The following is a 27,974-nucleotide window of genomic DNA, read 5'->3' on the forward strand; positions in this document are numbered from 1 at the left end:
AGAGCTTTCTCAAATCCTGTAACAATTCTCTTGCAGTTGCCTGATATTCACTTGCTACTTGCCTTTGCAAAAGATATTGGACGTAGTGGAAGTATGGTTTCTGATCCCAGCCAAAATCAAGGGAATCAAGGGATATCTTCTGTCATTGATTATGTGCAGATTGAAAATCATAATTGGGCCCTGCCACAGATTAAAACCCAATATACTGTTAAGGACATCTTCATTTTGAGTTTGGATCTTTATATTTCTGTTGTTGGAGTCTGTTGCCCTGTTGAGCAATACTGCCATTTACTGTAAGATACACGTCAGAACCACACTGAATAAATGCAATTTCCACAATATGAAAGCAGATTTAAAGCTGGACTTCCTCATATATAACAAGACTGCGTGACAGCTAGTGCTGACTTGTAGAATATCACAACACTTCAAATACCTGGTACAGCTGCTGGGAGTTATTTGCATAACATATTGAGGTCTGAGAACAACTGCCACAAATTTTACATATCATCAATTCCCTTTATTTTTCTAGCATCAAACCAACATGCCTTATTTTTCTCCTGAAATACATCTGTAGGTAGAGGCCAATATTATACTAAAATGGGAGACAACTGGATTTTTCTACCTACCTGAGCTAAACAAGAACAATTTGACTTTTCAGTTGGATACATGCACAGTGACATATACATATATATATATATATGTATGTATGTATATAATAAACACCCAGTTGCTGCAATTTGTTTCTCAGAAAAATCCTGATAGCACTCTTCTTGAACATTGAACAGCAATAGTCACATCTTTTTCCTAAGTGGCCATCTGATGAGTTAAGCAGTTAGTTCTGGATATAACCAGAAATAAGTTTTGGAATATATATATATATATATATATATATATATATATATATAACTGGAAATAAGTTTTGGAAGCATTTTCCTAATTAGCTTTTGTGTGCAGTGTAGACATGAGCTCAAACCACCTCAAACATAATCTGTTGTGGTTGCTCAGCAGTGAGGAGGGCACGGCAGAGGGGGGCCTGTTCTAGTGACTTCAGTGAGCTTATGAAAGCATGTCTTGTTACCTCCTTGCACTCATGCGGTTTTTCCATGCATCTCCAGGATACTGAAAGAGTTTCTGTGCAAATTTGTTATCAGTTCTATAGTGGTTGCATACCCAGCTTTTGTCAGTCAATGATATTTGCAGATTCAGTGGCTCTCCTGAAATTTTACTCAGTAAAGGAGAGGCCCTGTCAGAACAGATGATTATAGCTCTGAATTACTTGAAAAAGTGAATGTAGATGAAATGGAAGATGACAAAGATGGAAGCCATCTGAAAAAAGTCTTTTTCAAAGGAAAATTAAGAGGCAGACTTTCAAATAATGAAAGTAGCAATAACTTGAGATAGAACTGAATGGGAAATAACAAGTCTATGTTGGAAATACTGCTGAGACTGTTGAACTTTGTGCATGAGGTATTTTCTGTGATTATTTGTCTTTACTGGGATAAGAGGAGGCAGCAGACTGTTGAAAGAGGCAGAAGAGCAGTCACAGCACAGAGAACCCAAAGGCTGTTGGGCTGGAACTGAGCTGAAAATAAAACAACCTGCCAGAAAACCACAAAGACTTTAGCAACTACATCTGCTCTTTGCTGCTGGATGTGTCTGGAGGGCAGAATGTGCTTCAGAAACCCACAGTGTCAAACTGAGTGCAAACATGACTTCCTTAAACATATTTATCTTCTTGTATCCCCATGAAGGAATACAACTCTAATCAATGAAATTCAATTGCAGATTTATAAAGCAAAAAGGGAGAAAGAAGCTGATTGTATTTCTGGGGTTTTTTAACATTTGAGGGAAATCTGTTGTCCTGGGAAGGTGGGGGAGCACTCTACAGTAGGCATGTTTCTATTTTGTTTTAGCAATCAGAACACAGTTATATTCTCAGAAACCACAGCTCAGGCTCTGGGGGAAAAATGCAAAGTATCATTTACATGCCAGCTGTACTATGATGTTTGTCACTTTTCTCAACAAAGGACCATTGCCTTTTTTATTTTTTATCACTTTCATAAACTTATACAGGATAGGATTGTATGGAGGAAGAATCAGATTAAAAGATGGTAAGGTAAAACTTTCATTTTTGTTTTAAGAGAGCATCTTCTTAATTTTGGAAAGAAATCTCCATCTGCAGTTTTCCAGGAGGCTGTTTCTTTGAAAAGATGTTTTCAAGATTGATTGGTATCAGGTGTTCACTGCCATGTGATGCAGGTGTTACCATGGTGACCACTCCACTCCTTTAGGTAGGCTGTCAGAGGCTGTAATGATAACCTGCACAGAAATAAGCTGTAGCCTTGCCCAGACACTGATTTTTTGTCTCTGAATTTGCCGATTTGTGACTGCAAGCCAAAGAAGATTGTATATTGATGTTTCGGAGAGATTTCTTTCCTCTCTCCCTTTCCATGAGACAAACAAGCACAATAGGCCCTACAATATAATGGGAAAGATTAAATTATTTTAGCCACACTTCCTCCCCAGCCCTATTTGAGTCTGTGGCTCTTTCTGGTCTCAGGCCAGGAGATAAAGCTGGTTAGAGCTCTGCTGTGTCTGTGTGGCTCTGCTTGTGTCTGCCTTCTTCTAGGGCACGTAAAAGGTGTTTTACTGACACACTGGCGTCAGTGTGGCTGTACTCCAGACAGCGGCAAGCCTGAAGTGCCTTCTCTGCCTTTGGCAAATCTCTGACCAGGGTTTAAAATTGAATTACCTTTCAAAATGCTGCTTGCTGACCCTTGTATTTCATGGATCCTAATGCTAAACACTCATTTGCCTTTTTACAGTGCAGCTGGCAGCAATGCTACACTTGTTCCTTAGCTTCTGCAGGATTAGGGACACAGGTGCTCCTCTTTCCATACACTGCTTATGTCTGTGCAAAGGTAGTTTCCATTTTGCCTGCCACAATCTTCATTTCTGCTTCAAGCCAAGTAAGTTGTAGCTGACACAAAAAAAGTAGTAAGATTGCAATGCTTATTTATTACCTTGAATTCTGCATCAGTAAGTTGGAAGGTAAAGAGAAAAGCTGATAAAGAGTGAGGAAATTATAAGGATGGGTTGAAGGTCAAGATGCAAAGGCTGAAAGTGCAGTAGAGTTAGAGGCTATTGTGCATCCTGCCCCAATTCCTCTATATCCCAGCTACTGCTTCTCAGCAGCAGCCAAAAGTCCCAGGCTCAGCTTCCTATGGATGCCCTTAGGCAGGATAGTATCCTGGGAACCATGTTTTTTATAACTGGCTGTATCTTTGCTCTGTTGGTCTCCTCAGAGGGCCTGGGTTCAAGACCACAGCAGCAAAATAGCCCTACAAGAATGACCTAGTGTGTTGCAGGAGATGGGATGGCAGGGAAAACTCTTACTGTTAAAAAAGAAAATTTCCCCAATTAAATAAACCTTTCTGATTAAATCTTTCACATTTCTTTAATTTTAATAGGGCTCGATCATTTAAGTTGCTAAACAGCTTTTACCTCTCCCCAGCAGAGGTTTAGAATTGTAGACATCACCAGTACTCAGTACTCTGCAGAGTTAAGAACAGAAAGTTCTTAACCAATTGGACCTTCTGTGTCCTAGTAGTCTCTCTTAAGCCTCCAACTGCTATTTTGAAAGACAAAATTAGAAAATAAGATGAAATAGGTATTTATGGCCCTAGTTGTACAGAGTGCTTAAGAATTTGTTTTTAAGGATGCAGCTATGAAAACTGGATGTGCAACTGAGTGTGTACTCGAGCTGTGCAGTACAATGGTGTGTAGTGCTACAACTTGGATTTCAAATGACATTTGATTGCATAGTGTGCTTCAGTTTATTGATTTTACATTACTCTCTCTTGTATTTGAGATGTCTTTTGCTAGGTGTTAAGTGGGCTTTAATACCAGACATAAATGGAACACCTACACATAGTTGAAGGTGAGTGTAATTAGCAGTCCTCTAGGTCAACTTTGTCATGTCCCCACTGTATGAAGTATGTGCCCTGCAGCTGTGCTGGGCATCTTTTAGAAGCCACAGCCATTCCAGGGTTCAAATTCTTAAACTGAAATTTCCCATTGGCTTTTAATTAGATTAATAAATGAATGTGCAATCGGTGAGCTGTAAGGAAAACTTCTGAATATAAAAACAACTAAACCAAACCCTAATGCAGTCATTGAGCAGTTTGAATAATTAAATATCAAAAGCAGATAAAGAACAAAAGAAGTCAGACTTTGTAAAACAGTGATGTGAAGACTGACTGATATCTGAAGGGATGGTAAACAAGAGCATCTGTCCTTTCAAACACCACATTTATTAATAAATAACAAGAATTTTAATGGGTTGCTTTGCATCTAACTGTGTAAATAAGACTGGAAAATGCCAGCCAAAGCTACTACAGACAACACAATCAAACACTGAATTGCTTGGCATAAAAGTGAGAGCTTCCATGGCTGGTTCCTTAGTGGAGAAAAGTGACACGGAAAGTGACGTAACGTACTAATTATTGACTTGTTCTTCATGTTTTTACTTCTGTTTCTCTGATTCCTTCCTTCTTTGTGGGGAAGGGCTTCCCCTTCTGCTTTTGCTGTGTTCCTCTAAGCAAGAGAAACATGCAACAGAAAACCATCTGGAAACTGAACTTGGTGCCAGCCCTATTGAGAATAAAAAAGCAGATTTTTGATGCCTGATTTGGAGTACCCACATGCTCTGTTCTGTATGTCTCACAGCCAAACTGGAAATCTGTCACCATGCCCAGTTTCCAAAACATGGAGACTCTTAGAATACAGATTCCTGCTGTATCAGTGGATAGTTCCCCATCCTTTTCACACCTGTTGGGTTGAGCAGCTCAATCTGAAAACTCTTGCTAACTGTAACCATCTTACCCTGCTCTGTGCATTGCCTGCAGGAAACTAAACTTTACTCAACAAGGAAAGCATAACAACATCCTGGGCTGCACTCATTAGACCATGTATGGAAGATTGTCCAGTTTTGCTTCTGCCTTACCAAAAGGATGTTGATAAACTGGAGCAGGAGTTGGTCAGGGAGGAACACTTGAGGAGATGATGAGGAACAGGGGCTTGTTCTCTCATGTTGCTGAGAAAGTGGAGCCAGGCTCTTTACAGAGTTGCACAGCAAGAAAGCAAGAGACTATGGTTATGAGAGACTATGGTTATGAACTAGAAGAGGACAGATTCAGACCTGATGACAGTGAAGTCCTGGCACAGAGAGAAGTCCTGGCACAGTTGTGGAGTTTCTATCCTTGAAAATATTCAATAGCTGAAAGGACAAATCCCTGATAAGTGTGATCTGAATTAGTTATTGACTCTGCTTTGAGTACGAGGTTGGAGTAGATGACCTCCTGAGGCCTTTTCCAACCTGAATTATTCTATGATTTTTTAACACTGAGTTTTCAGCCTTGATATATCCTCTTCTTCTGGCTCTTTCCCAGTCACCTCCTCCTGTCCTGCTCTCAGAGACCTACACACAATGCAGAGTAACACTGCTGTTCTCCACCAAGAGAACCATGGTGACATGATGAAGAGTGTGCTGGTTTTGAGATGTGGACAAACTCCCATTTTGACAAAACCCTACCTTGTCTTCATCGGAGAGCTGCTTAGCCAGGACTTTTAGGCAGCTGTCCCAGCAAGAAAATGTTTGCTTTCCTTTCATGCTGCCATATATTTTATTTAGAATGATTCTTTGTTGTCTTTCAAACTGCTGTTCATCTGGAAGCTGGTATTTGACTTTTCAAAATGGTGGCTGGCAAGAAGCCATAGCTGTAATTAGCAGGAAGGCAGAACAGAATTCCAACCAACACTTAGCAGAGGTATTTTAGTATCACAAAAATGAAAAAAAAAAATACTTCAGCAAATGAATAAATAATATTGTCTAGAGTTCCAGCCTCAAGCAAGTTCAAAGAAGCTGTATTCAGGGACCAAAATAAAGTGGAGGAATTTCTGGGAGCAGCAGCAGGAAATGAGCCAAAGACAGTGGATACATGTTCATTTAGGCAAGAAGACAGATGGGAAAAAAGAAATTTAAACCACATATATCAAAACCAGGTGTCATTGGCAAGAGACTGAATGACTTCTTGCATGAGAAAAGTGTAAAACATGTTTCACACCTAGTCAACACCTTGACTGATTCTGTGCCAGAGTTCAAACCTATGCCAGCCTGTCCCTGTGGCCTTGTAAATGTGCTTGGGGAAGAAGATGGTTATGACCAATGCTAAAGTTTAAGCTACTGATTTCTACCTGACTGCCTCATCCATTTACTCCTGTCTGAACAGAAGAACTTTGTTTTGTTAACTTGCTTTCACCATGAAAGAGTTGATTGTTCTTTTTTATTTTTTCAGGATACAGACAATTTAGTGTATTCCTAAATTTATGGGTGTTGAAATTTTGAAGCAAGCATCAGTGAATTGTAGGCTCTGAGAAGCCACCAGAGTCTACTTCCTCCCAGACCTTTCTTCATGTCTCATGCACCCCATCTGTTCAGAAAGTATTCAGCAAAGTCAAGCAGGATTCCTTGCTTTGATTTAAATAGGTTTTTTTTTAGTTGTCCCAGAAGGAGTGACCCTAATTCATTTTTATATGCAGAGCTCTTTTTCAGAAGACTAAACAGAATAAAGTTGAACTACTTTGTACTCTTCCTAATTGTATTACTTGTTCCCTTCTCCTCCTCAGCTGACTTTGAGAAGAGCTCAGCAAGCTCATGTTTTTCTTCAGCAGCAGAGTCAGAATTCATATAGAATGGGCAGATACAAAGACATAATCCAAAGTGTGCCTATAAGTAGTCTGAAATAATGACTTAATAATAAATCTGAAATAATGTTAGGAAAATTCCAGAATTTATTTTCTTTCCTAAAATTGAAGGGACTGCAAGGTCAAATTTCTAATGTGGATTAATGAGTGTAAAGTTTCTAAAATTGTGTTGAAGTATATAACAAGAACACTCTTTTTCTGGCCACTGTAGAATGCTTGCATTTTTCCCTAAAAATGTTACTTTGAAAAGGAAACTAGCTAGATTGGCTTACAATAAGGAGAACGAAGAGTCTCTCCCAGAAAACACAGAGCCTTGGGTTGACAGAGAGGTGGAATGATAAGTTTGCCTCTCAAAAGTCACTTCATTTTATCCAGTTATGCCACCTTGAGAATTGGTCATCATTGTTTTCTTAGCAATTGCAGAATTCACTAACTTCAAATTCAGTTATTAACTTGGGATGTGCCTGATAACTTCTCTCCAAAAAAGCTATGTGAGCAAGGCTTTTCAGAACTTGGGAAAATCCGCTTTCTATTTGGTGAGGGGAAAAAAAGAAGGGACATTTTGTGATGTGTGATGAAAGATGTGTTGTCATCAGTTGTGTGATGATTCAGCTCTTGAACTTGGTGCAGCTTGTCATTGTTTGGGGATTGAGGTGACTGTAGGAGTCACACAACAAACACAAGAATTGATGCCCAGAGGGTCCAAAATAATTGCATAAATAACTTCTGCTTATTTTGGACGTGTTTGTGGTCTCTTTATCTCCAGAACTGTGTGTGTCTAACAGCTTACACTGACCTTCTTTAGTATTTTCAGAATTCTAACTCCAGTGTTCCTCAGAAACTAATGTATGCCACGCACTTAAACTTTAGCAAAGGCTGGCAAGAGGTATAGGGTTTTTTTCCTGAGTATAGTTGTATTAAAACTGTCAAAAAACTCTCTCAGTGTAAAGTTTCTAAAATTGTGCTGAAGTATATAAGAAGAACACTCTTTTTTTGACCACTGTTGAATGCTTGTTGAATTTTTTCCCTGAAAATGTTACTTTGAAGAAGAAACTTGCTAGATTGGCTTACAATAAGGAGAACAAAGAGTCTCTCCCCAGAAAACACGGGATCTTGGGTTGACAGATAGGTGAAATTATGTTTGCCTATCAGAAGTCACTTCATTTCATCCAGTTATGCCACCTTGAGAATTGGTCATCATTGTTTTCTTAGCAATTGCAGAATTCACTAACTTCAAATTCACTGTTTGAGTTTGGTACATACAAATAATATAAACAATTAACAATTGACTCTTCAACTTTCTTTTAATGTGGTTACTTTCTGTATGGGTGTGGTGACTCCTCGTTGTCAGGGACAAATTCCAATAGCCATTCCCCCCAGGTAGATCAGAAAAACAAACTATTATGTGTGGTGAGTCAACATAGCACGTAAAGAGAGGCAATTACAACTGTCCTGTCATCAGATCAGTAGGTCTGTGTTGTGAATGACCTCATTTACTTCCAGTTGCAAGAAGCATGTATATGTCATAAGATGCTTTGCCACTCTTGTCCCCAAGAGAACAGTGTCTTGTTGAGGTCTGTTTTTAGTCCTTTGTCAGTATTTTGGTAACATAATATTGGCAATACAAGGAAAATACTCCTTCAGAGAAACGTTCATCAGTTCCTTGCACTACAGCCAATGTTATTAGTGTCAAGTCATACTTAAATAAATATCCAATATTTTGGTTTGATTTTGTTTTGGTTTTGCTCATGTTTGGTTTAACCCCTTCTAAAAGCTCTGTGCTTCCAACAGTTTTTAGCTTCCAGTTTTTAGTTAGGAGCTAACTGGAGAAAAAGACAGGTAAGAATTCATGTCTTGTGGGGAGAAAACAAGCACAGTTATTACAGTACTCAGCTAGAAATGTGGCAGTTATGAATGTTTGTCTGGTTCCAAGGACTCTTCTTGTATAACAAAAAGTCACTGCATAAATTACAGAAGTGGGTTTCTTTAGGTTACAAGAATAATATTTTTTCCTTTGTATTTCAAGTGGTGGACTGACAAATGCCAGTCCTGATCCCCAAATTTTGTGACATGGGGGTTTTTTCACTCTAGAAAAGCATTGCCTTAGTGGTTAAAGTGTGAAGACTAGGGCAAAACTTGAGTTGACATAAAAAAAATAGAATTTCAGTTACAATATTTCTTCACAGTTGAAAGTGCTATTGCTCAACTTAATTTCTTCCCAGGGGATCAAAGCATTCACTTAGAAGGCAACAGCTCTAGGCAGTTTTTCTTCAAATCCCAAGGTATTCCTCTGTGCATGTTTTCAAAAGGAAGAATGAACCAGGCCTGGTGGTTTGAAGGAATCATTGCAGAGGTGATGATTTCTCTATTAGCCGAAGTGAGCAGTGAGTAGATGCAGGTGCTGCCTGGCAACCAGAGCAGGACAAAGTCTGTGATGGGTGGGATCCCTAGGTGGGCCCTTCTCCTAGGTGCTACCTGTTGGTTAGTTCCAGGTGGCTCTTCCTTCATATATGAAATTTGTAGATTGAAGTAATTTTCTGAAGCATCCAGCTTGGGAGAAACGTTGGCATCTAGTTCTGCAGTTTGGCTTCTCTGTACTTTGCAGATCTGCTACCTCAAGCAAAGGTGACACAGCACCTCTCATACATAGACATGTTCTTGGCTGAAGAAAGAAGAAAATCCACCCCCAGGTGCTGTGAAGGATTGCGGTGTGTGAAACGAGAAAAAAAAGGCATGATTGGTTCCAGGGACAGTAGTGGGCCTTCATCACAACAGTCCACAGAAGGTTTTACTTTGCAAATGACTACTTGCACTGGGCTTAGCTCCACCTTTATTCACTTTAGACAAATGTGTGGTTTATTAGTTTTAGGATAACCCCAAACAATTTCATATCCAATTAAATTTAGAGAACTTCTTTTCATCCCCAGTTATCTTGCCTTAATGACTATGGCAAGAGCATTCAGAAATAAAAGAAATTGGATGACATATCTCCTCAGACATCAATGTAGAGATGTCCACACCTAATAATACAAAATAAGTGCACGTTACAAATAGGCTGAAATGCCTTTATATTTGTCTCATAAACCTAAGAACGTTCTTGACATCAATCCATTAATATGTTTCATGGTCCAATTTTGATTTCTTAAAAAATTTCATACAAGATAGCTTGGTTGGTCCTTAAAAAGACTTAACTGAGCTTCTCAAAGGCACTAAATTCAAGTTCAGAATACTTTGTCCATATGTTAACAAATTAATAAATAGAACTTCTTATTGTAGAAAAAGTCAACAAGTAAGGGTCTCAGAAGTATTATCTGAAAAATAAATTTATTGAAATGCAAAAGTGATTTCATAAATGATGACATGCCAGGGTGGACTTTACACAATCCAAGTATGTTGTTTGGGAGACTGAATGCATTCAATGCTGTAAGACAAGCAAAGTTTATCTGAGTTTACAGCAAATAACCTGTCCTTGCATATGTAATGGGCAAACTTTCATTAAAGCATCCTGCTGCATATTAGGAAGCTCTTAGATCACTATTTTATCTGGCACCAAGCCACTTACTAAACTTCAAAGTGTGAAAGTTTGGTTTCTAAGTCGCAGTTTTGGAAGCTGCAGTAACTCTTCAGGAAAATCTATCCTTTAGCTGGTAGAATTCCCGAAGAGCTGCAAAGATGTGTCATATATATGCTTTTGTTCTTCAAAATAGAATAGAGACAGACCTTTTGTATGTGCATAGTGGTTTCTACCTCTCCTCAGCACTTAGGTACCTATAAAGCAGCCAAAAGCAGCCAAAATCAATACACAAAATGTCAGGTTTGAAAGGGCATGTATGCAAAGAAAGCATTTTGGGCTAAGCCTGTGGTTCAAAGCGCTGACTGTACCAACAATTTGTTCAGTAATGTAGTAAAAGCATGGGGTTTGGTCTTCAGGTGAGCAACAGATGTGAAACAAGACAGCATTTTAGCTTGAGATAACATTCACAGTTTTATGCTTCCCTGCTAATACTAGGCATGATTTACTGAAGGGAAGGGGAATGGAAGGGAAGACAACAGCTTGGGAAAAGGGCTAATGGTGCTGTTGCCATTGCATTACCCCAGCTGGGCTGTGTGTGAGCATCAGCATGGTATCAGTGACCTTCTTTCTGCCACTGTGGAACAGGCAGTGTGACTCTGATAACATTTTATCTCACCCCATATTCACATTACTCTCTCCAGATCCTGGTTCTTAATTAAAAACCCATTCTTGCTTTGCCTTGCCAACTATACTAAAATAAATGGATCATATTTTGTAACTAGTGGCCAAAGAAAGGTACATCACTGAATTTTCTTCTGGATGGTGTTAATTGAGCAAAACCAATAAAATAGGCACAGCTGATATGCACAAGAAGAAAACTAATTTTACAGAGTGCTAAAAGCTTCAGGCAAGATTGTGGTTTTCCTATAAATTTATGCTCTCTTTATTGTATTAGCTACTGTGGCAGAAATGTTGAGGTGGAAGCTGAAAAGTAGCACTACTTATTTTGAAGTATTTTGAAATCAAGTAATCTCTCTGTGGTGTACCGTATCTCCTTCAAAGTGCTGACCTTTGTTAATATTCTAATAACTTCCTGGAGCAGCATTTTTATAACTAGTAGCTGTGAAACAGGCAGGAGTTCTCTGAGCCCTTCACAAAGTTTGTACTGTGTTTCATTGAGTGATTTCATTATTTCTCAACATGAAAGTGCAGTGAAAAGAATGTTCATCCAAGAGAGAATCTGGGGAAGAAAAGGTTATACTTGCCAAGAGCTGAATTGTCAAATACATTGGTGTAGACTTTAGTGTGGCTTCATATTGCACCCAAATTAATACATAAGTTGTTTGAAGGCTAAATAAATAGCCATTTAAACAATTGTTTCCTTTTTTTAACCTTTTTTTCCTGTCTAGGTTAAATATTTGAAATAGAGATGATGCTGTAGAGAAAAGGAATATGTATGTAGGCAAAATATTTTCTGTTTCTGTTACCTAACTTTATGTGTCCACTGACATCCACTGAAATATCCCTTTTTCACTCTAGTAAATAAGTAATCAGCTGATGTGAACAATTTGTGGTAAGACCCCTATCTCAGTTGCCCCAGTGCACACCTAGAGAAACGCAACTCCTGTGGGATTGCTTTAGATTTACAGCAGCTGAGTTTTATTCAGCCTGGGTCTTCCGTGTTGGAAGAAACCTATTCAGTGGTAAATAAACCTCCTCCTCCCCCTCAGCTCCCCCATTTGTAGGTGACTGACCATTGAAAAATGTCAGATAGGGCAACCTTGACTTGGTACAGAACATTGAATCATTTCCTCAACCAAGAAGTTAATTTTTCTTGATTGTTTCTTTCCCCTTTTTTGCCCTGCTGACGTACATGGCTCACAAGATGTGTGTGGTTTCAAATTGCTGCAGCCTTTCTGATTTTTACAAGCAGAGAGGCTTTTCCAGTGGCAATTTGCTTCTCTTGTAGTTATGTGATGGCAGGTTATTTTTGTGGAGGCAGTGGAATCTGGAGCTGCTGGCACAGCTTGAGCAGTGGCTCTCTTCTGTAGCTCATGCTGGCCCCCCTTGAAGCCATGCTGTGGGGCTGAAGGCATACCTGAACCATGAACATTAAGGTACTTAGCATTTTGGGGGGCAGAATTGTGCAGATTACCAAGAAACCATACAAAATGACCCCCCTCTTGCAGGCTTCTTGATTCTTCATCCAAATCCACTGACAGCTAATACAAAATTAAGCAGTGTGGTTATTTCCAGCTCGCTTACTTGTCTGCTGTGAAACTCTCTGTGTTGAGATGCTGAAATACGAACTCTGGTTTAGATATTTGCTGAAAATGTGTTGGCAAAGTAGTATTTATCTTAGAGCAGTGTGAAAGCAGTTTTTATGCCACAGTTACGTTTTCTCTGTTTGGATAGCAAGATGCCACAGAACAGCCACGGCTTGTTGCTTACACGGTGTCCAGGCAGCAGTTGCCACCTTTGGGGTGAACGTAACAGCACTGCTGGTGCAGAGGGACTTGCCTTCTATTATGAGAGGATGGAGTATTCCTTTAATGGCACTGTTGTTAAGGATTTACTTTTGTACCAGAAGTGCCCTGAATGAAAAGGCTGAAGTTGAGAAGTCTACCTGTATAGCATGCTCTCTGCATGTGAATTTGTCATCTGTTCATTTATTTTAAATGTATGCAAGTTTATCTTCCTTCTTGGCAACAGTTCAGCTTTCCATTGGTGTTTTGCTTTAGTCAGCTGAGAAGACAGACATTGAGATCACTTTCCAGTTGTTTCTGGGTGTTTGTGGTATTCATCAGCCTCCTCTTTTTGCTGTCCTGTAAGTAGCTTTTTATTTATGCTCTCGTTTGCTGTATTGTATTCTATACCTCTTTTGAGCTGTTTTTAACATTTTAACAGGGTTTCATCACCATCTGCCATTCCTAAAGAACTTTAGTTAATGATATGCTTGTTTCCTTACTGCCTTGAACAGACTAAGCAAACAGAGAAGTTCCCCTTTATTTAAATGTTCATAGCCTTGCCAGTGTTCTTCTGCTGCTGGGTTTTACACACAGTGTGGGTCATCTTTATCTTTTTTAGGCTATTCTTTGAAATGCTAGAGCTAGCTTGTTATTTGGTATAATAAATGTTGTTAAATTAAAAGCCAAAAAAACCTCCATATTATATGCTAAAATTATGTTCTTTGGCTGTGACTACCAGTGTTTTAGGGAGTTCCCTGCTGAGAAGTACAGAAATTAGTTCAGTTTCTCTGTGGGTGCATCTTTTCCTCCTTCAGAGGGGAAGAAGGATTCATTGGGTGAAACCATTTATTTGGCCCTTAAAGTGCAGACTTTCAGGTCAGCCCTGCAGAGACATCTGTATCAGAGCGAGGTTTCTGGAGCTGTTTGTTGATGTGATTCAGGAATTACATGGTACCATCCCTACATACTGGAAGTGCAGATTCACCTTTTCCTCTGAGTTTTCAAGATGAAAATCCTAACCAATTCTGCTCCAAAGGGAAGCAATGTTTGCTTAGACAGACCTTGCTTGTTGCTTCTGCTACTCTTGTGGAAGAATGGCATTGCTCTAACATGTCAAAATTAAACCCACCTCTCACTCAGAATATAGCAGACTAAATGTTAAATTAAAACTTAAAAGATGAGGAGAAAGCAAGCTGATGATTAAACTTTTAAATCCAAAGGAGTCAGTATGTGGAACTTCCACCTAATGTTGTTTGTATGACAAATAGGAACAAGACTTGATTGCTTGTTTATGTTTTGGTTTTCATTCCTTCACTTCCTTAAGCCCATGAGAGCCCATGGGTCAATGGCCCATGCAGATTAAGAAAGTTAAATAAAAGTTCTGTGGATCATGGTATCCCAGCTAAAATAGCTTAAGGGTCCAGCCATACTTAGAATCATTCACATAGAATGGTTTGGATTGGGAGGGATCTTTAGTCATTTAGTCCAACACCCCTGCCAAAGGACACCAGTACCAAGGTTATTCAGAGCCCCATCCAACGTGACCTTGAAAGTTTTGAGTGATGGGGCGTCCACCATCTCTCTGGGAAACCTGTGCCAGTGTTTTATCACCTCCTGTAAAAAACTTTTAAGTTATGTCTGATCTAAATCAATCTCCTTCCATTTAAAACCATTATCTCTTGTCCTGTCACAACAGGCCCTGCTAAAAGTTTTTATTCTAGGGCCCCTTTCAGTACTGAAAGTCTGAGTATTTCATTCAAATAACTTATAAAAAGCAGACTTTAACTTTCTACTGTCATCTTTTAAATCATCCTATATGTGATTTTTCATAGCCTCTTTATCAATGGAGATATAAATATACCTTTTTTTGGTCCCTATTTAAAGCACTTAATCCAGGTATTTCAGTAGCAGAGCATGTTTACTGAAGGATCATTTATCAAAATGGAAAGGGTTCTTTGAAAGCCATTTGCCTTAATTAGAGATAATTTTAATTGAATTAATTTAAAATACATTAATTCAACCGTGTGTAAATGACCTGCCTGCCAGCTTCATACATGCCCTGGAAAGGTCTGTTTGGTTCTTGAAAAACAGATAGGCTATAATAATTGGAGGCAGGGATTTGCTTTTAGGGATTAGATTTTTTGAGAGACAATAAATTTTCTTAATTGCCAAGTAAGCTCACTGAGACCATAAAATAATTTCCTTAGTGTGTTTTAGTAGAATTTTGATTGAAATATGTCTTCTTTTTTATGAAACTAGTCTGTAACTGTGAAGCCCTAAGATAGGAAGGCTGGTTTAGTGTCCCAGGATAAGGTCATTACAGGGTAATAGAGATGATTCATACTTTCATAAAATAGAAGTATATTGAAAGGCTAAAGAAATTAAACCAAATTAATCCCATGTGTATTTTACTACCTTGTTGAGGCTTGTAACTACTATGAATTTTACCTATTAGACCTGTTCTCCTAGGAAAAAGAGACACTCTGAAACAACATGAAAGTCAGGGAAGTTTATAAATTACTGTGATCAGTGGTATCCTTTCAGCAGAGATGCAGAGGAAACAAATAGAGTAATCTAAAAGTAGGAAGAGGGAAGCAAGTATTGTACTGCAGATAAACCCTTCACCTGAAGCGTAAAATTAATCCACAATAAGTTCTAAGGAAACAGTTCTTAATGTGTATTATGGGTAATCAAATAGGCTTATTTGTTTCCTTCATTACTCCTCAAGAGATTGTGGAATTGTGGATTTTTGATTTATTTAATTTCTTTCATCGGTGATACTCAGTGGAGCAGTGCTTAGCTGGTTCATTTCCAGAAAATTTAAGAAAAAGATGCTCTCAAATACTTATGCCCCTATATTCCTTATTCTGTGAAAAAAGCTTTTCCCCCAGTCTGAAAATTCTAGCAAAGGATTAAATCGGAGGGTTTTATTATTCTGATCCTTTGTGCCTGTGGGTGTAAATACCCTGTGGTCTCTGACCATAGTGCAGTCACAGATTTTCTGGTGCACAGGTAACCAGAGATGGTGACCTGTCCCCTGGAGATAACTCTAATCACCAGATCTGAGTGGGACAAATCTGACTCAGTGATCTGCTCTTGAATGTCAAAGCACGTTCCTAGTACTGTGTCCTGGCTGTATTATCAAATTTCAGTGGAAGCAACACAAGCCTTGCAATTAGATGAAGTACGTGGGGAACTGCAGGGTCAAATTGTAAACCTGTGCTGTCAGGATATGTCTCAGTGAATTGTAATTGATTGAATTTATTTTGTTACTTGTAATTCAAAGCCAATTGTAAATATAATTGAGAAAGTCTTGTGAATCAAGGTCATTATCTAACTTAAATTATAAGCCTAAAAGAAGACGGATTTCTCAAATCTCAGTCTATTTTCTTAGTGAGTCACCATGAGAGGGGGCAAATTTTCCTAGCTGTAATTTCATCAAAATCAGTAAATAGGACCACTGTGAAGATTGAACAGGTAAACTGTGACCTCAGTAACATTGTATTAGAGTAAGCATGATGTATGCTGGAGAATGAAATTAAAATGAAGGATTATTCATTGAATATTGAAGAAATACTGTTTCTGAGGCAAAAAAATATGCTAAAGCACAAATATAGTATAAATGGAACATACTGAGCAAGGAACTGAGGGTTGTCATTTAAAATGCAATTGTTGAAGACAATGCAGCAAAGTCATATAAATGTATCCGTATGTCCTATTGATTTTTCATCTTTGTGAATGTTAAAATCACTGACATGTCAAGGAGAGTAGTAGGAAACTTAAGTAACTCATTAAAGGCTGTTTCAGGGCAGCAGGTTGACTTACAGTTGGAGGTTAGCTCCATATTCCCTGTATTAGACTTCACTTGCCAAAAGGCTGTTTCCTGCCTGGGCTCACTATAACAGTCACCAGATTAGTCTGAAAAGCACAGTGTTCTCTTCTCTGTTGGTTCATCCTCCCCTGAGGGCAAATTGAGCCAGAATGATTTTGCAGAATTTTCCAGCACCTGTGGTGGTCTAAGGAGTATGGTCAAGACAAAATTTTTAAGGAAAGAAATGATCTTTTATTAGTTATAAAAATGTAATTGGAAAAAACAATTGGGTAGACCAGCAGAGATAGCTTTATACAATTATGCTGCAATAGTTCACTTATATAAGCAAATTCAAAGACCTTTTACTGTTCTGAACTGAGGTAATAATATTTTATTAACTAAACATTTACTGAATTGAACAAATATTATTTTCTTTCTACCATCCTATTCAGTGAAGAATGCCAAACGAGGTATTTTGGATTGGATTTGCAGGAGTATTCTTGGATGAGCCAGAAGAATAGTTCAGGAAACCCAGATCGTTTGTGGAGTGTGAGACACAACTGAAGTGAGAAATAGATGAATAATTATGGGGCAAATAGTTATGCAGAGCTTCATGGCAAAAGCAAAGAGTGCTGAGACCCCAAGAACCGTGTCTGATAGGAGTGTTGAGGTGATGTGTGCAAGATAACTGAGTGGCTGTCACACTGATATTTGCTGAAAAGGGTGGTAGAGATGTTCCCATCAACAATAAGCACTACTGAAATAGCTGAAGTTGTCAACTGCTTTACCTGTCAGGCTGGTGCTTAGGGAAGCAGGCAGAACAATAAAAAACTTGGAGTGTTAACATTTACAGACTCACTCATGACAAAGACAAGCAGGCTTTCCTGCAGCTTTCCATGGTAAAGAAAATGAAATTAGCGTTTATTAGTATGTTAGTACTTTTACTACTCAGTAAAGAATAGATTTAAGCTTACTTTGTTTTAAATGCTGTTTCCAGTCCTCTTTGAGTAAGTAGCAATTTAATACTAAGTTTTACTTCATTTTTGTTGATTTGGTTTGTGTTGGGGTTTTGCTGTGGTTTTTTTTTTTTTTTTTTTTTTTAGAACAGACTGCTGTGAGTAATTCTTGTTCTGGAAATCATGACTCTACCTTGTGTGTGCTTGTACTATGAAACCAGAATGCAGAAATTAAAAACTTAAATAGGAAGGTTTTAGTCAGGGAAAAGAATGGTGCATGGATTTGGTTGGGCTTTAGCTTTTCTACAGTGCTCATCAGATATAAACTATATCATTATAAGATAGAGAGTATCCTCTCCTATGCTGAGGTGAAGAAATGCTGGGGGGTGTAACTGCAAAGAGGATGGGATGGTCTCCTGGTCTGATCCAGGTTAAAAAAATACAGCTTGTAGCTGTGAAGAAGGAGTAATCATACAAATTAAATAAAATTAATCTGGCTTTATATATAATTATGGAATGTTACCTGGCTGTGACAAAATAAAATGTCAGCTTTTATTTGCATAGCTGAATCAATAAAGTACTTCTAAGAGTTTGTCCTTGCTTTTTAGTGGAAATGGTCTCAGACCCATGCTTTGAAGGTTTAGGAGCTTAGCAAGGTGTCTGCAGCTATTCACACTGCAATTCCTGCTTGCTGCCAGACTGTTACCACCCAACTGCTGAATGGAAAGAAGCACAAGCTTCTGTCCCTCACCAATCTCATAATGGAAAGGCAACCTTTCACCAAACCCACTTCTACCTCCAAGGGACACTCTGGAGGTCTTAATATGAAATAAACAGTGACTTTTCTCCCTGGTAGGATACTGTCTGCAAGGTAAAGAAAATGCACATCTGTGCAGAAGCTCTTATTGGAGCTGCTTGTTCTTTTGAGGGAGACAATATCAGTCTGTAAAGGTTGTCACAAATACTACATATCTGGTGTCCAAGGTGTTGTAGCACATATCAAATTAACACAGTAATTGATCCCCCTCAAAAAAAAAAAAAAAAAAACCAAAAAAACCTGGGAAGAAAGATCCTTGGTGTAGTAAACATTTTTTAATTTAAAAATCTAAACAAACCTCTTATACTGTTACCTAGCTCATTTGCTTTTAAGTGTAGGGTCTCCACTGTGCCCATCTCTCTGCTCATCCTGCAGCTGGCCTCCTGCAGTGTTCCCCAGAACTGAACACCTCCCATCTTGCTTGCCTTCCAAAGAAACTCCTCACTGCTGATTTTGCTCCTCTTCCTCAGGAAGGTTCCAGAGCTCTCCTGTCTTTCCATGTCCCTTTAGCTTCCCATGTAATTCCATGTAATTTCTTTGTCTCACACAGACCCTCAAGTAATATCTCTTCTCTACACAGAAGCACAGTTACAGATCCCCGTGGTTTTCACTTCTCTGTCAGCCTTGTGTTCCCTGCTTTCAAACCTTTGTGTCCACGTGTTGCTACCAGGAAATTCATCTTGCTCCACAACTCCTCTTCTGTATGCACTTCCACAAGGACTTCCTTTCCTGAGAACATACTGTACGTACAGGTTCACTTGGATTCACTCTGAGCCAGATGGAAACATCCCTCATTCATGTCAGTAAGATCTCAAGGAGATTTGGGCCTTCCCCAGTAGGAGACTTTGGGTACACAGCCGTGTTGGTTACATGCATGGGATTGTTCCATTCCCATCTATCTGCTAAATCCTAAATTCATCTTCTCACAAAAGCATTTTAATTTTCTCTGGGCTGATTCCTTTACTGGAGTGCATTGTCCAGTATGCCTCAAGCTCTTCGCTTGCCTTAGTTTTCCCAGTGGTTTTGTGAGAATAGTTTTCCTCCACAGAGCTGGCAAGTAAAGAACCAAATCCCTTGCTGCTTCTAATGAAGAATACAGACTGACGTACATGTGCTGGTTTATGTAGAAGACTTGTCTGTGTTACAGAAGTGTTTGTGGGATGCGGGGGCAACAGGTATCAAAGCAGAGGGAAAAACTTATTTGATGCTTCCTAAGGATTTCCTAGTTGAATGGCTGAGGAGAAAGGAGATTGGAGAGGTGGGGGATACTCATTTCCTTGTGTGCCTTTGACAGTGCAAAAGATCATAAATAAAATTGAACTGCAATGTTGTAGTTGCAGGGAGTCTGCAAGGCAAGATTAGCTGTAAAAACTATTTCTAATTCTGAAATTACTCCTCATATATATTCCTGAAAGTGGGCAAAATTCTTTTGAATTTCAGGCCTGATGCAGATTATAAGAAAGGATTTAGCAGGTTGGAACTGTGTGGCTGAACTCAGAAAGTGGTATGTGCATTTGCAATAGGAAATGAAAACTCTGTGGGGATGAACGGACAAAACATATAAGAGGAAGAATTAGGTTGGTCAGTTGATTTGTTACCACTGAGCTTCATTTCTCATTCCATAGCAGGGGATGTGTTTGATTTCTTTCCTGCATGGCCGATCAGTTAGAATTGAACTGTGTTTCACATGAAGTTGACTCACATTTATGTCTGTCATTGCTCTTGGTCACTCACAGGCATTTGGAAAGTGACATGCTTGGTTGCCTGGTATTGACTGCCTTCAGCTAATGTCACTTCATTTATTTCTCACTGTAGATAACTTTTCATTCAGTTGTCACTCTCATGACTTCTTCTCCTCTCTCCCTTATTTTCTTTCACAAAGAGAAAATGGTGCCATTATTTAGAACTGCTCTTAGTTCTGTAATGTGTTCTCCTGTTCATCAGAGCACTGTGCATACTCAGGGGTCAGATGCAGCTCACAGTCAAGCTTTCTCCTCTGTATGTGTTTGTTGAGGTTGAGCTGCACCATTGGCATCTGCGCATTCTCCAGAAGCTTAAACGCAGCAGGACCAATCTTATGTTGCTTTTTTCCCACTTGTCTTTCCCATGAGTATAATATTGGCTTTGTGGAAGTGATCAGAAAATTCAACTGAGTGTTTCAAAGTTCCATCTTGAGGAAAAAGGAGTCCTGCGGCTTTGACTAAGTTTTTTAGATTCTGTGCCCTAAAATGATGGACTTCTGAACAAAAGGATCAAGATCTTGGGTATTCATTCAGTGCTTCTGAGAGCAGGAAATGGAGGAATGGTGCAATCATGATATTCCAGTCTGACCATTTTGGTATTAAGAAGATCATGTATGGAAGCCGTTTTTGCACACTATTGATAAGGATGTTGCTTCTAGTGAGGAGTGTAGAGCAGGTCATGTACCAAGAGCAGAAGTAACACATAAGACCTTTGTGTAAAATGTCTGTACAGTTGTGTACACTGCAAAGAACCAAGAGGGAAAACCTGTTATACAATACACCAAACTTTCAAATATCATCCCAAAAATATCACGTTATCTAGGGGCTGTAACAGACAGACTGAAACAAATGTAGAAGGACATGCTTTTTCACTGTAGATTTACTGAAATAGGATAGTTTCCCTGCACAGGAAAACAAAAAAATTTTCTGATAACATTTTTTTTTTAGAAAAGTCATCACTGTTGGTACCAGAAACCCAAATCATCTTTCTAACGTGAAATAATAAAAAGTACTCTTGTTTCTAGTTTAGTGATACATTTAAAAACCTGAAAAGTAACAAAATACTTCTTTTTCATTAGTGGATCATTTATAACATTTATATAGTTAGCTATATTTCTTCTGCATACCCAGAAAAAGGGTATGGTTTCTTGTCCTAAGCCCTAAATAACATTGAGACCCCTGTGTTTGGATATATATATGGTAAAGATGTATTGGTAAAGAACACTTGCTTATTTTTCTGTGTGCTACCCAGCAGTAGGGTTGCCAGTGTGTAACAAATGTTCCTGATGTGAAAAAACACATAAGAGAAATTTTTCTCACAAAATTTATGCAAGTACCCAGGTTACTGTTAGTCATCATCATAATCTCTAGGCTGCCTTCCTTAAAAGGATGGATGTTCCCAAGTATTTTTTCCCTTTTATGTGGTCCAGAAATGCCTCAGGAAAAAGCATAAGGATTATGTGAGCATGTATAATGAAAATGTTCCTATTTTGAGACCTTTGGTAAGAGGAGACAAAGACATGAGGATACAGCTGCAGCAGAAGTGGATGTGAAAGCGTGGCAACTGCATAGCAAGAAGACATGGTTTCCATCTCAGTTGCACAGTAGGAAGCACTTTATTCAATATGTTTTCTGTTCTCCTTACTTAGAAAGTTTTCAACCTACAGGCTTCTGGGGTAGAGGTACACTGAGAACACTCATTACAAGTAAATAAAGACAAAGTAAACACCACTTGAAGGACTAAAGTTTTTTCTGAATATATTAAGATGCTGAAATGCATGTTACAGTAAGAGACCCACAAGACACAGAATCTGTCAGTCTGGTTCTGAAAGTACTACTTGGCTATTGAATTTATATCTGTTTTGTGCGAGGATTTCATGCTTTCCAGTTTTTTTCTGCTAAAGGGCATTCAGAGCAAACAGTGCTTGGGAAATGTAGCTTTCTCGGATAGCACAGGCAGAGACTATTCATAGGTTTTTGACAAAAGTGCCTGAATAGCAAGGAGTGATGTGTTTGGTCTTTCAGGCTCCTGCATGGAGTGGAGTTGCCACAGTGCCAATGCTGGGAACCTTTTGATATTTATTGAGAAATAGTTTGTCCTTCCAAGCAGAACAAATCTGGTGTTTTGCCTGTGTGAGACAGTGGAAAGATTAGAAGCAAAATTAGGTTTCACAAATACTTAAGGTGGTGATTTATCTATTTTCTAACAGATAAGAGTGAAGAAGTGACAACATTGACATTAAATGTGGACTATGGCACCTGCTACAACTGAGCACCTTGAAGCATTATTTCCCTTGATTCTCAACACAAATTGTTTCAGGAGAATTATTTGTTCTTTCCCGTCATTTATTTAAAAAATTCTCACCAGGTTCTGAATCATTTCCCCCCCAAAGGGATGGCTATGCTGTCAGCAAAAGAAGACTCAAAGATTAACAAACCAGCTGTCTTTTAGACAAAATGCCACTGGTAGTTTACTTGCTTTGTTTTGTCTGGGGACATTTACATGAATATCTGCTAGATCATTAATTGAGTTTTGCTTTTGGCTGTAGTCACTTTTCACAAGCAGAGCATTTCCTTCCCCCATGCACACCTGAATCATGTGTTGTGCATTCTGGCTGATCCTGCAGGCATTTCAGATGCATATATGAGAGGATTAATCTAATACTCCCAAAACCTCCTTAACACTGTCTTGGCCCAGTAATGAGCTGCAAAGTTAGCCCTGGTCATGGAGTGCTAGCTGGGATGCCAGCCACAGCCTTCAGTCTCTTAAGTGGTAGATGAGCCTTCTGGGATGTGCACCTGCCTTCCTACTATTGACCCTCTGCAGACAGCCTCCATCCCTGCCCAGCTCTTCTTTTCCACCCAGTTGCCTTATACTTTTGGGTGGACTGGTCTTTTGCTATGGCAAAAAGGGAACTGGGGTAGTACAGAACTTCGTGATTTGGAAATCTGGCACTGTTGTTTTGGAACTGTGCTCCATTAGTCTGGTGAGCAGTCACACAGGAGAAAAATGATGACAGTAATTTGGAAACTCAGAGAAGCAACTGCACACAGGCGTTGGCAACATGTGAGTATCCTTACCTTGGATAAGGCTAGAGCAAAATGGGTTTCAATGGATGGGTTCAGCAAAATGGGTTCCGTGAAGCAGAAGAAGATGTTGGCAGCAGGAGGAGGAGGAGTCGATTTGAGAAAAATAGATGCTGTGCACATTGTAATTATTGTTTACTCTGTGAGGAGGCATGAATAACACTGAGTAATACTCCTTAACAGATGCAAGGAGGTGCCAGAACGGTAGATATTTTCCAATGAACGTGTTAAAAAATGTAAAGGTAAAAACAGATGAAGAGCAGAGAAACTGTATCCTTACTTGGATGTAGGCCTTAGAAAATACTGATAAAAGAGAGCCTCGGAATGAAATTGAAGAAATCCCTTAAAACATTAACAAACAAAATGGCATTTCTCTCAAGTACAGCTGCAAACTACTTTGAATAATGTCTGTCTTATGTTGGGAGTTGAGTTTAAGTTTTTGGCTATATGGACCTATAAATGGACTTATATTTTGTAATGTCAATTCTAAGCCTCTTGGGGTAGTCCCTCATCTTTCAAATGTACTTAGAGAACATGCTGTGCTAGTGCAATGTAGATAGAAAAAACAAAGGTAAAAACCCTTAATGTTAAATGTTATGTATATAAAGGATGTATTTTTAGATAGCTAAATTTGAATTATGGCCACCAGACGGATAGATGATGATCAGCTGATTTTCTGTCTGACAGATGTTCTAGATTTGTCTAGATTTGCATACTTTTTTAATCAAGTGCATAAATCAAAATTCACTTACATGGAGGCACGTCAGACTGTGTCCTTCATCATCTTCCTGGGTTGTCTAATATTATGCAGTGAAGGGACATTGCATCAGAGGAGAAAGAGATGTGCTGGAGAGGAAAGGGAGGGCTTTGAAACAAGTGCAGAAGTGCAAACTGCACTGCAATCTGTACTGCAGAAGAGAGTAGCTTCATATAGCAGGAGTTGTAGACTAGATTTTCTCCATTTAAAAAGTAACAATTTAGGGGCTAAAACACCCATGCAAGAAAAGTGGGGAGGGGAAAAGTCCCAAGGCAGGTTTGAGAAAGTGTATTTTGATGTTGATGTCATTCTGTAAATCTTACTGAACAGCAGTCTACTCACAACAGTACTTTTGGATCCACCATATTAATGGCTGAAATGAAATGGGCAGGAAATGCAAGCATGCTGGTATTTTGGCATTGACAGCAATTTTAACAATTTTACTAAGCAAAAGAAGACCCCAAACATTTTCTGTTCTGAAGTTTAATTTACAGTCTCTTTACTTGCTGTGGTGAGCATATAAGGAAAAGGATTTAGGACACCTAGCATTTAATACATATGAACACCCCCAAAAAGCCATGAGACTGTGCATATAATCATGGATTCATTCTCCTTCTTTTCATATTTCGTGCCAAGTGCTGATCTCACACTCTGATAGTATAATGCTAAATCGAACTGAGAATGTTGAGGTATGTTTGACCATTGGACTGGATAATGTTAAAGGTCTCTTCCAACCTTGATAACTCCATGATTTTTACTTGTTTTCTGAAAAATGGCTCTTGAATGCCTATGTATAGTTTCTACATTTTGCCACTGATGGAAAAGTTTCATTTGGATTTGACCTGTTTTCCTGCAGAACAGGAATCTTCTGCTAAATTTCCAGGTGAGACCTTTCACTTACTGCCCTTGATTAAAACAAGAAAGTTATTTACATGTTCAGGTCACCTTTCAGACTTAGCAGTCCTACTTGTGCCTTTGTTTCTTGTTAAGAAGGATTCATTTCTCCTATTACAAGGTACTTAGAGATACAAAGAAGATTAAGAAAATTTCTTCTTGGTTTTGGATTGACACACCTGAAAGACACTTTGATGGAGAAGAGAAAATATTTGTGGTAGAAATGGCAGGTTAGCATCAGTAATCAAAGTTCTGCCTCTCCTTCCTGCACATCAGAACAAGTAATGTTTGATATCTATTTGTATAATTTTTCTATCCATGAAATGAAAGCAATAATATTTTCCAAGCTTAGCAGTATTTTAAAAGGGGGACTGTGATGCTCTGCTTCTTATATGAACAACACTAACATGATTGACACTTTCCATATCCAGTTCTTAGTCTAAATGCAGCCAGTTGTCAACCAAAAGCTGACAACCTTCAGTCAGATTGGTCTCCAGTACCATCTGTATCCCTTCCCACACGAAATGTTGACCATATTTACACAGAGACAACATTCCTGCTCACATTGCAAACAGAACTTCATTCATTTAGAGCAAGTAACTATTGTTTTTAATTGAGTAATGGATACCTAATTATTATAAATTGGTCTGTTAATTATCACATTATTGTGTAAATTATTGTATTGCCTTTTGTGACTGCTAAGGGCAGTTTTCACACTCTGTGTGCCACTTGCAGCTAAGTATCCTTCTGCTCTGTGTGTTCACACTTCATCTGTTGACTGTGATCATGCAAACATCTCTGAGCCTGACTGAAAGCCCATTGTACTCCGAAGTTTTCCCATTCAGTTCAATGGGCTTTGAGACAGGGATCACAGGAGCAGAATACGCTTGGTTCCGTTATTTCCAGGATTCAGTTATTTATTAGATAAAAGTCACATGCTCAAGTGAAGGTTTAACCTTTAAGCAGCAGAGGAAAACAAGTGGTTTGATATGTGAAGGATAAAGAAATTCCACAAAGAGTTTCAATTCGTGCTTTGAGAGGTCATTTTATATAGTTTGCTTCTTTGTGAAATAAGTTCATTCTAACAAGATTCTAAATAAGAATCTGAACAAGATTCATAATAAGGAAAACATGCTTTACTTCACACAGACTGTGTGACAACGTAGTTTTAGTTTCTTCCAAGTGGTTGTATGGCAAAACCGCTTAAAAAGAGGGAATAGGTCGTAAAAGGACGTACAGATGGCTGGCAGAAAGGGCTGTTGCTGACCCTATTCACAGGTTTCTTGTCGGTGCAGAGTTATTCATTGTGCTAGTCTGATGTGCAAATGGCACGGTAAGGACATGCATAGACAGTCTTCTATCTTCTTCAGGGGAAGAAATAGAGCTTAAACACTCAGTATTGAAATGTATGGTTTTTAATAACAAAAGAACCATTGGGCAAAGCCTCTGGCTATTGTACCATTGAGCAGGCGATTAGCATCCATCAGGCTACAGCTGTTTTCTTCTTCTGTTTGTTCCATATGCAGATGTTGCTATGAGGAAAGGAGTCAGCAATGACTGATGTAGAGCCTGTGGTCACAGATTTTGTCTCATCAGGACGGTCAGGCCGCCGAAACGCCTTACCAGATATCCTGGGCTCTCCTGCTGGTGCTGGGACTTCAGAACTGCCACACAAACTGGCGGAGCTCTCTGTTTCAGAAGGTAATGGATGGGCATTCAGAAAAGGATATTTATATGCAATCATCCTTCGCTTTTATTTTTTAAGACTTCCACCACTGTGCAGTTTTGATACCAATCCTACTATTCCCATCATCATTTAGAATTAAATTCAACCTTCCAAGCAGTTATCTCTTGTGCCTCCTGATGAGACAAGTTAATATTAACCCATATCCATCCACCGATCCAGTGTTAGCAGCTTAGGGGAACAGTTCAGTGCTGGAAACTGAATTCCAGTTCCCTTAGGGGCGAGAAAACACAGTTGTATGCCCAGGCAACTTGGAAAACGCATCACTCCAGCTATAAATTCCAGTGTACTACTCCACTGAGATAACTTTGCATAAGACAGCAGAGTTGTGGTGTTAATACAATGACAGCTCTTGGAAGTCAAGCATATACATTAAGAGTAGTGTTTTACTCCTGCTTTGTAGGCTTTCAACTTTGCTATCTGAGACCAGTGCCCTATCTAGCCATGGCCTTTAATTTGATAAGGTGCTCTGTTGATATAGCACAGGTCTAATCAACACCACCTTTGTGAGTTCTTTTTACTTTCAGAGTGACTTCAGAGGAATTTTCAGATTCAGAAAAATCTGATTTGTAATGCCTAAGAAATAAAAAATATAAACTGGCCATGAGCATAGTCTGTCCCTACTTTTTTTAATCTGAATGAGAATTTTTTTCAGAAAACCTTTTCTTCTCATGCCCATCACTGTTGCTGTTGTGGTGCCACCACAACAGATGGTCCCACATCCAGGAGCAGTGATGGTGTGAGTGCAGAAAAGGGGAAGGCAAGCCTGTGCTAAGGTGTGAAAGGTCCATGAATCTGAACTGAAGTAGACCATTAAAGGGATTCCTAGTCTCCAGGGTTGCATACCCTCCTTTTACATTGCCCAGAGAAATTAAGGGATTCTAGGTGAACAGCCTCCTAAAGCACCATAAAGGCCAGGGGGAAGGATTTATTTGATCTCAAATTGTTGTTATTTTGGTGATTCACTTTATAGCCATGTGTTTGGGGTTCTTTATCTAAACCCCACACGGGCCCATCAAAGGACAGCTGAGCAGGTAGAAAGAACATTTCCTGGAGGTGAGAGAAGGGCAGAATGACCAAATCCTAACTTGAACCAAGAGAAGTGAGGAAAATAAGAATCGGAATGGGGTCTGGAAGAAGGTATTATTTTGTCTTGAGGAGACATTTTTCCTTATGAATATGAAAATTATGTCCCTACAAAACAAACAGGAAAGAGTGCAAGTCTTTTTATAAGAAAACTTACAGCATGGCATAAGATAAATATCTAGCTCTCCAGATGACACAATAGTCCTCCTCTCCTGGTCTCCATCCAATTCATTAAGAAGAAGAAATTAAACACATCTATGTTAGTTTTAGCAAAATGTACTGATGCTTTCTTGGAAATACAGGACCAGCACTGCCAGGATTTGAAGAACAATT

At 38.9% G+C, this 27,974-nt stretch overlaps 1 protein-coding gene across 6 annotated transcripts in view; it reads left to right on the forward strand.

The window, feature by feature from the left end:
- The window catches only part of PKIB (cAMP-dependent protein kinase inhibitor beta), a 51,461-nt gene that overhangs the window by 20,357 nt on the left and 3,130 nt on the right, over window positions 1-27,974 (forward strand). For 4 of the 6 annotated variants that reach the window (XM_041423826.1, XM_041423829.1, XM_041423827.1 and 1 more), the window contains exon 2: window positions 26,338-26,512. In XM_041423826.1, coding sequence (XP_041279760.1) covers window positions 26,365-26,512 — 148 coding nt within the window. In that variant the 5' untranslated portion in view covers window positions 26,338-26,364. Of the gene's footprint in view, window positions 1-13,064; window positions 13,107-24,947; window positions 25,042-26,337; window positions 26,513-27,974 lie in introns of those variants that run through there. The other 2 variants (XM_041423828.1, XM_041423825.1) reach the window with 2 other exon arrangements.

This window comes from Onychostruthus taczanowskii, unplaced genomic scaffold, assembly GCF_017590055.1.
Source record: "Onychostruthus taczanowskii isolate IOZ18803 unplaced genomic scaffold, ASM1759005v1 scaffold8, whole genome shotgun sequence".
Lineage (NCBI taxonomy): Eukaryota > Metazoa > Chordata > Aves > Passeriformes > Passeridae > Onychostruthus > Onychostruthus taczanowskii.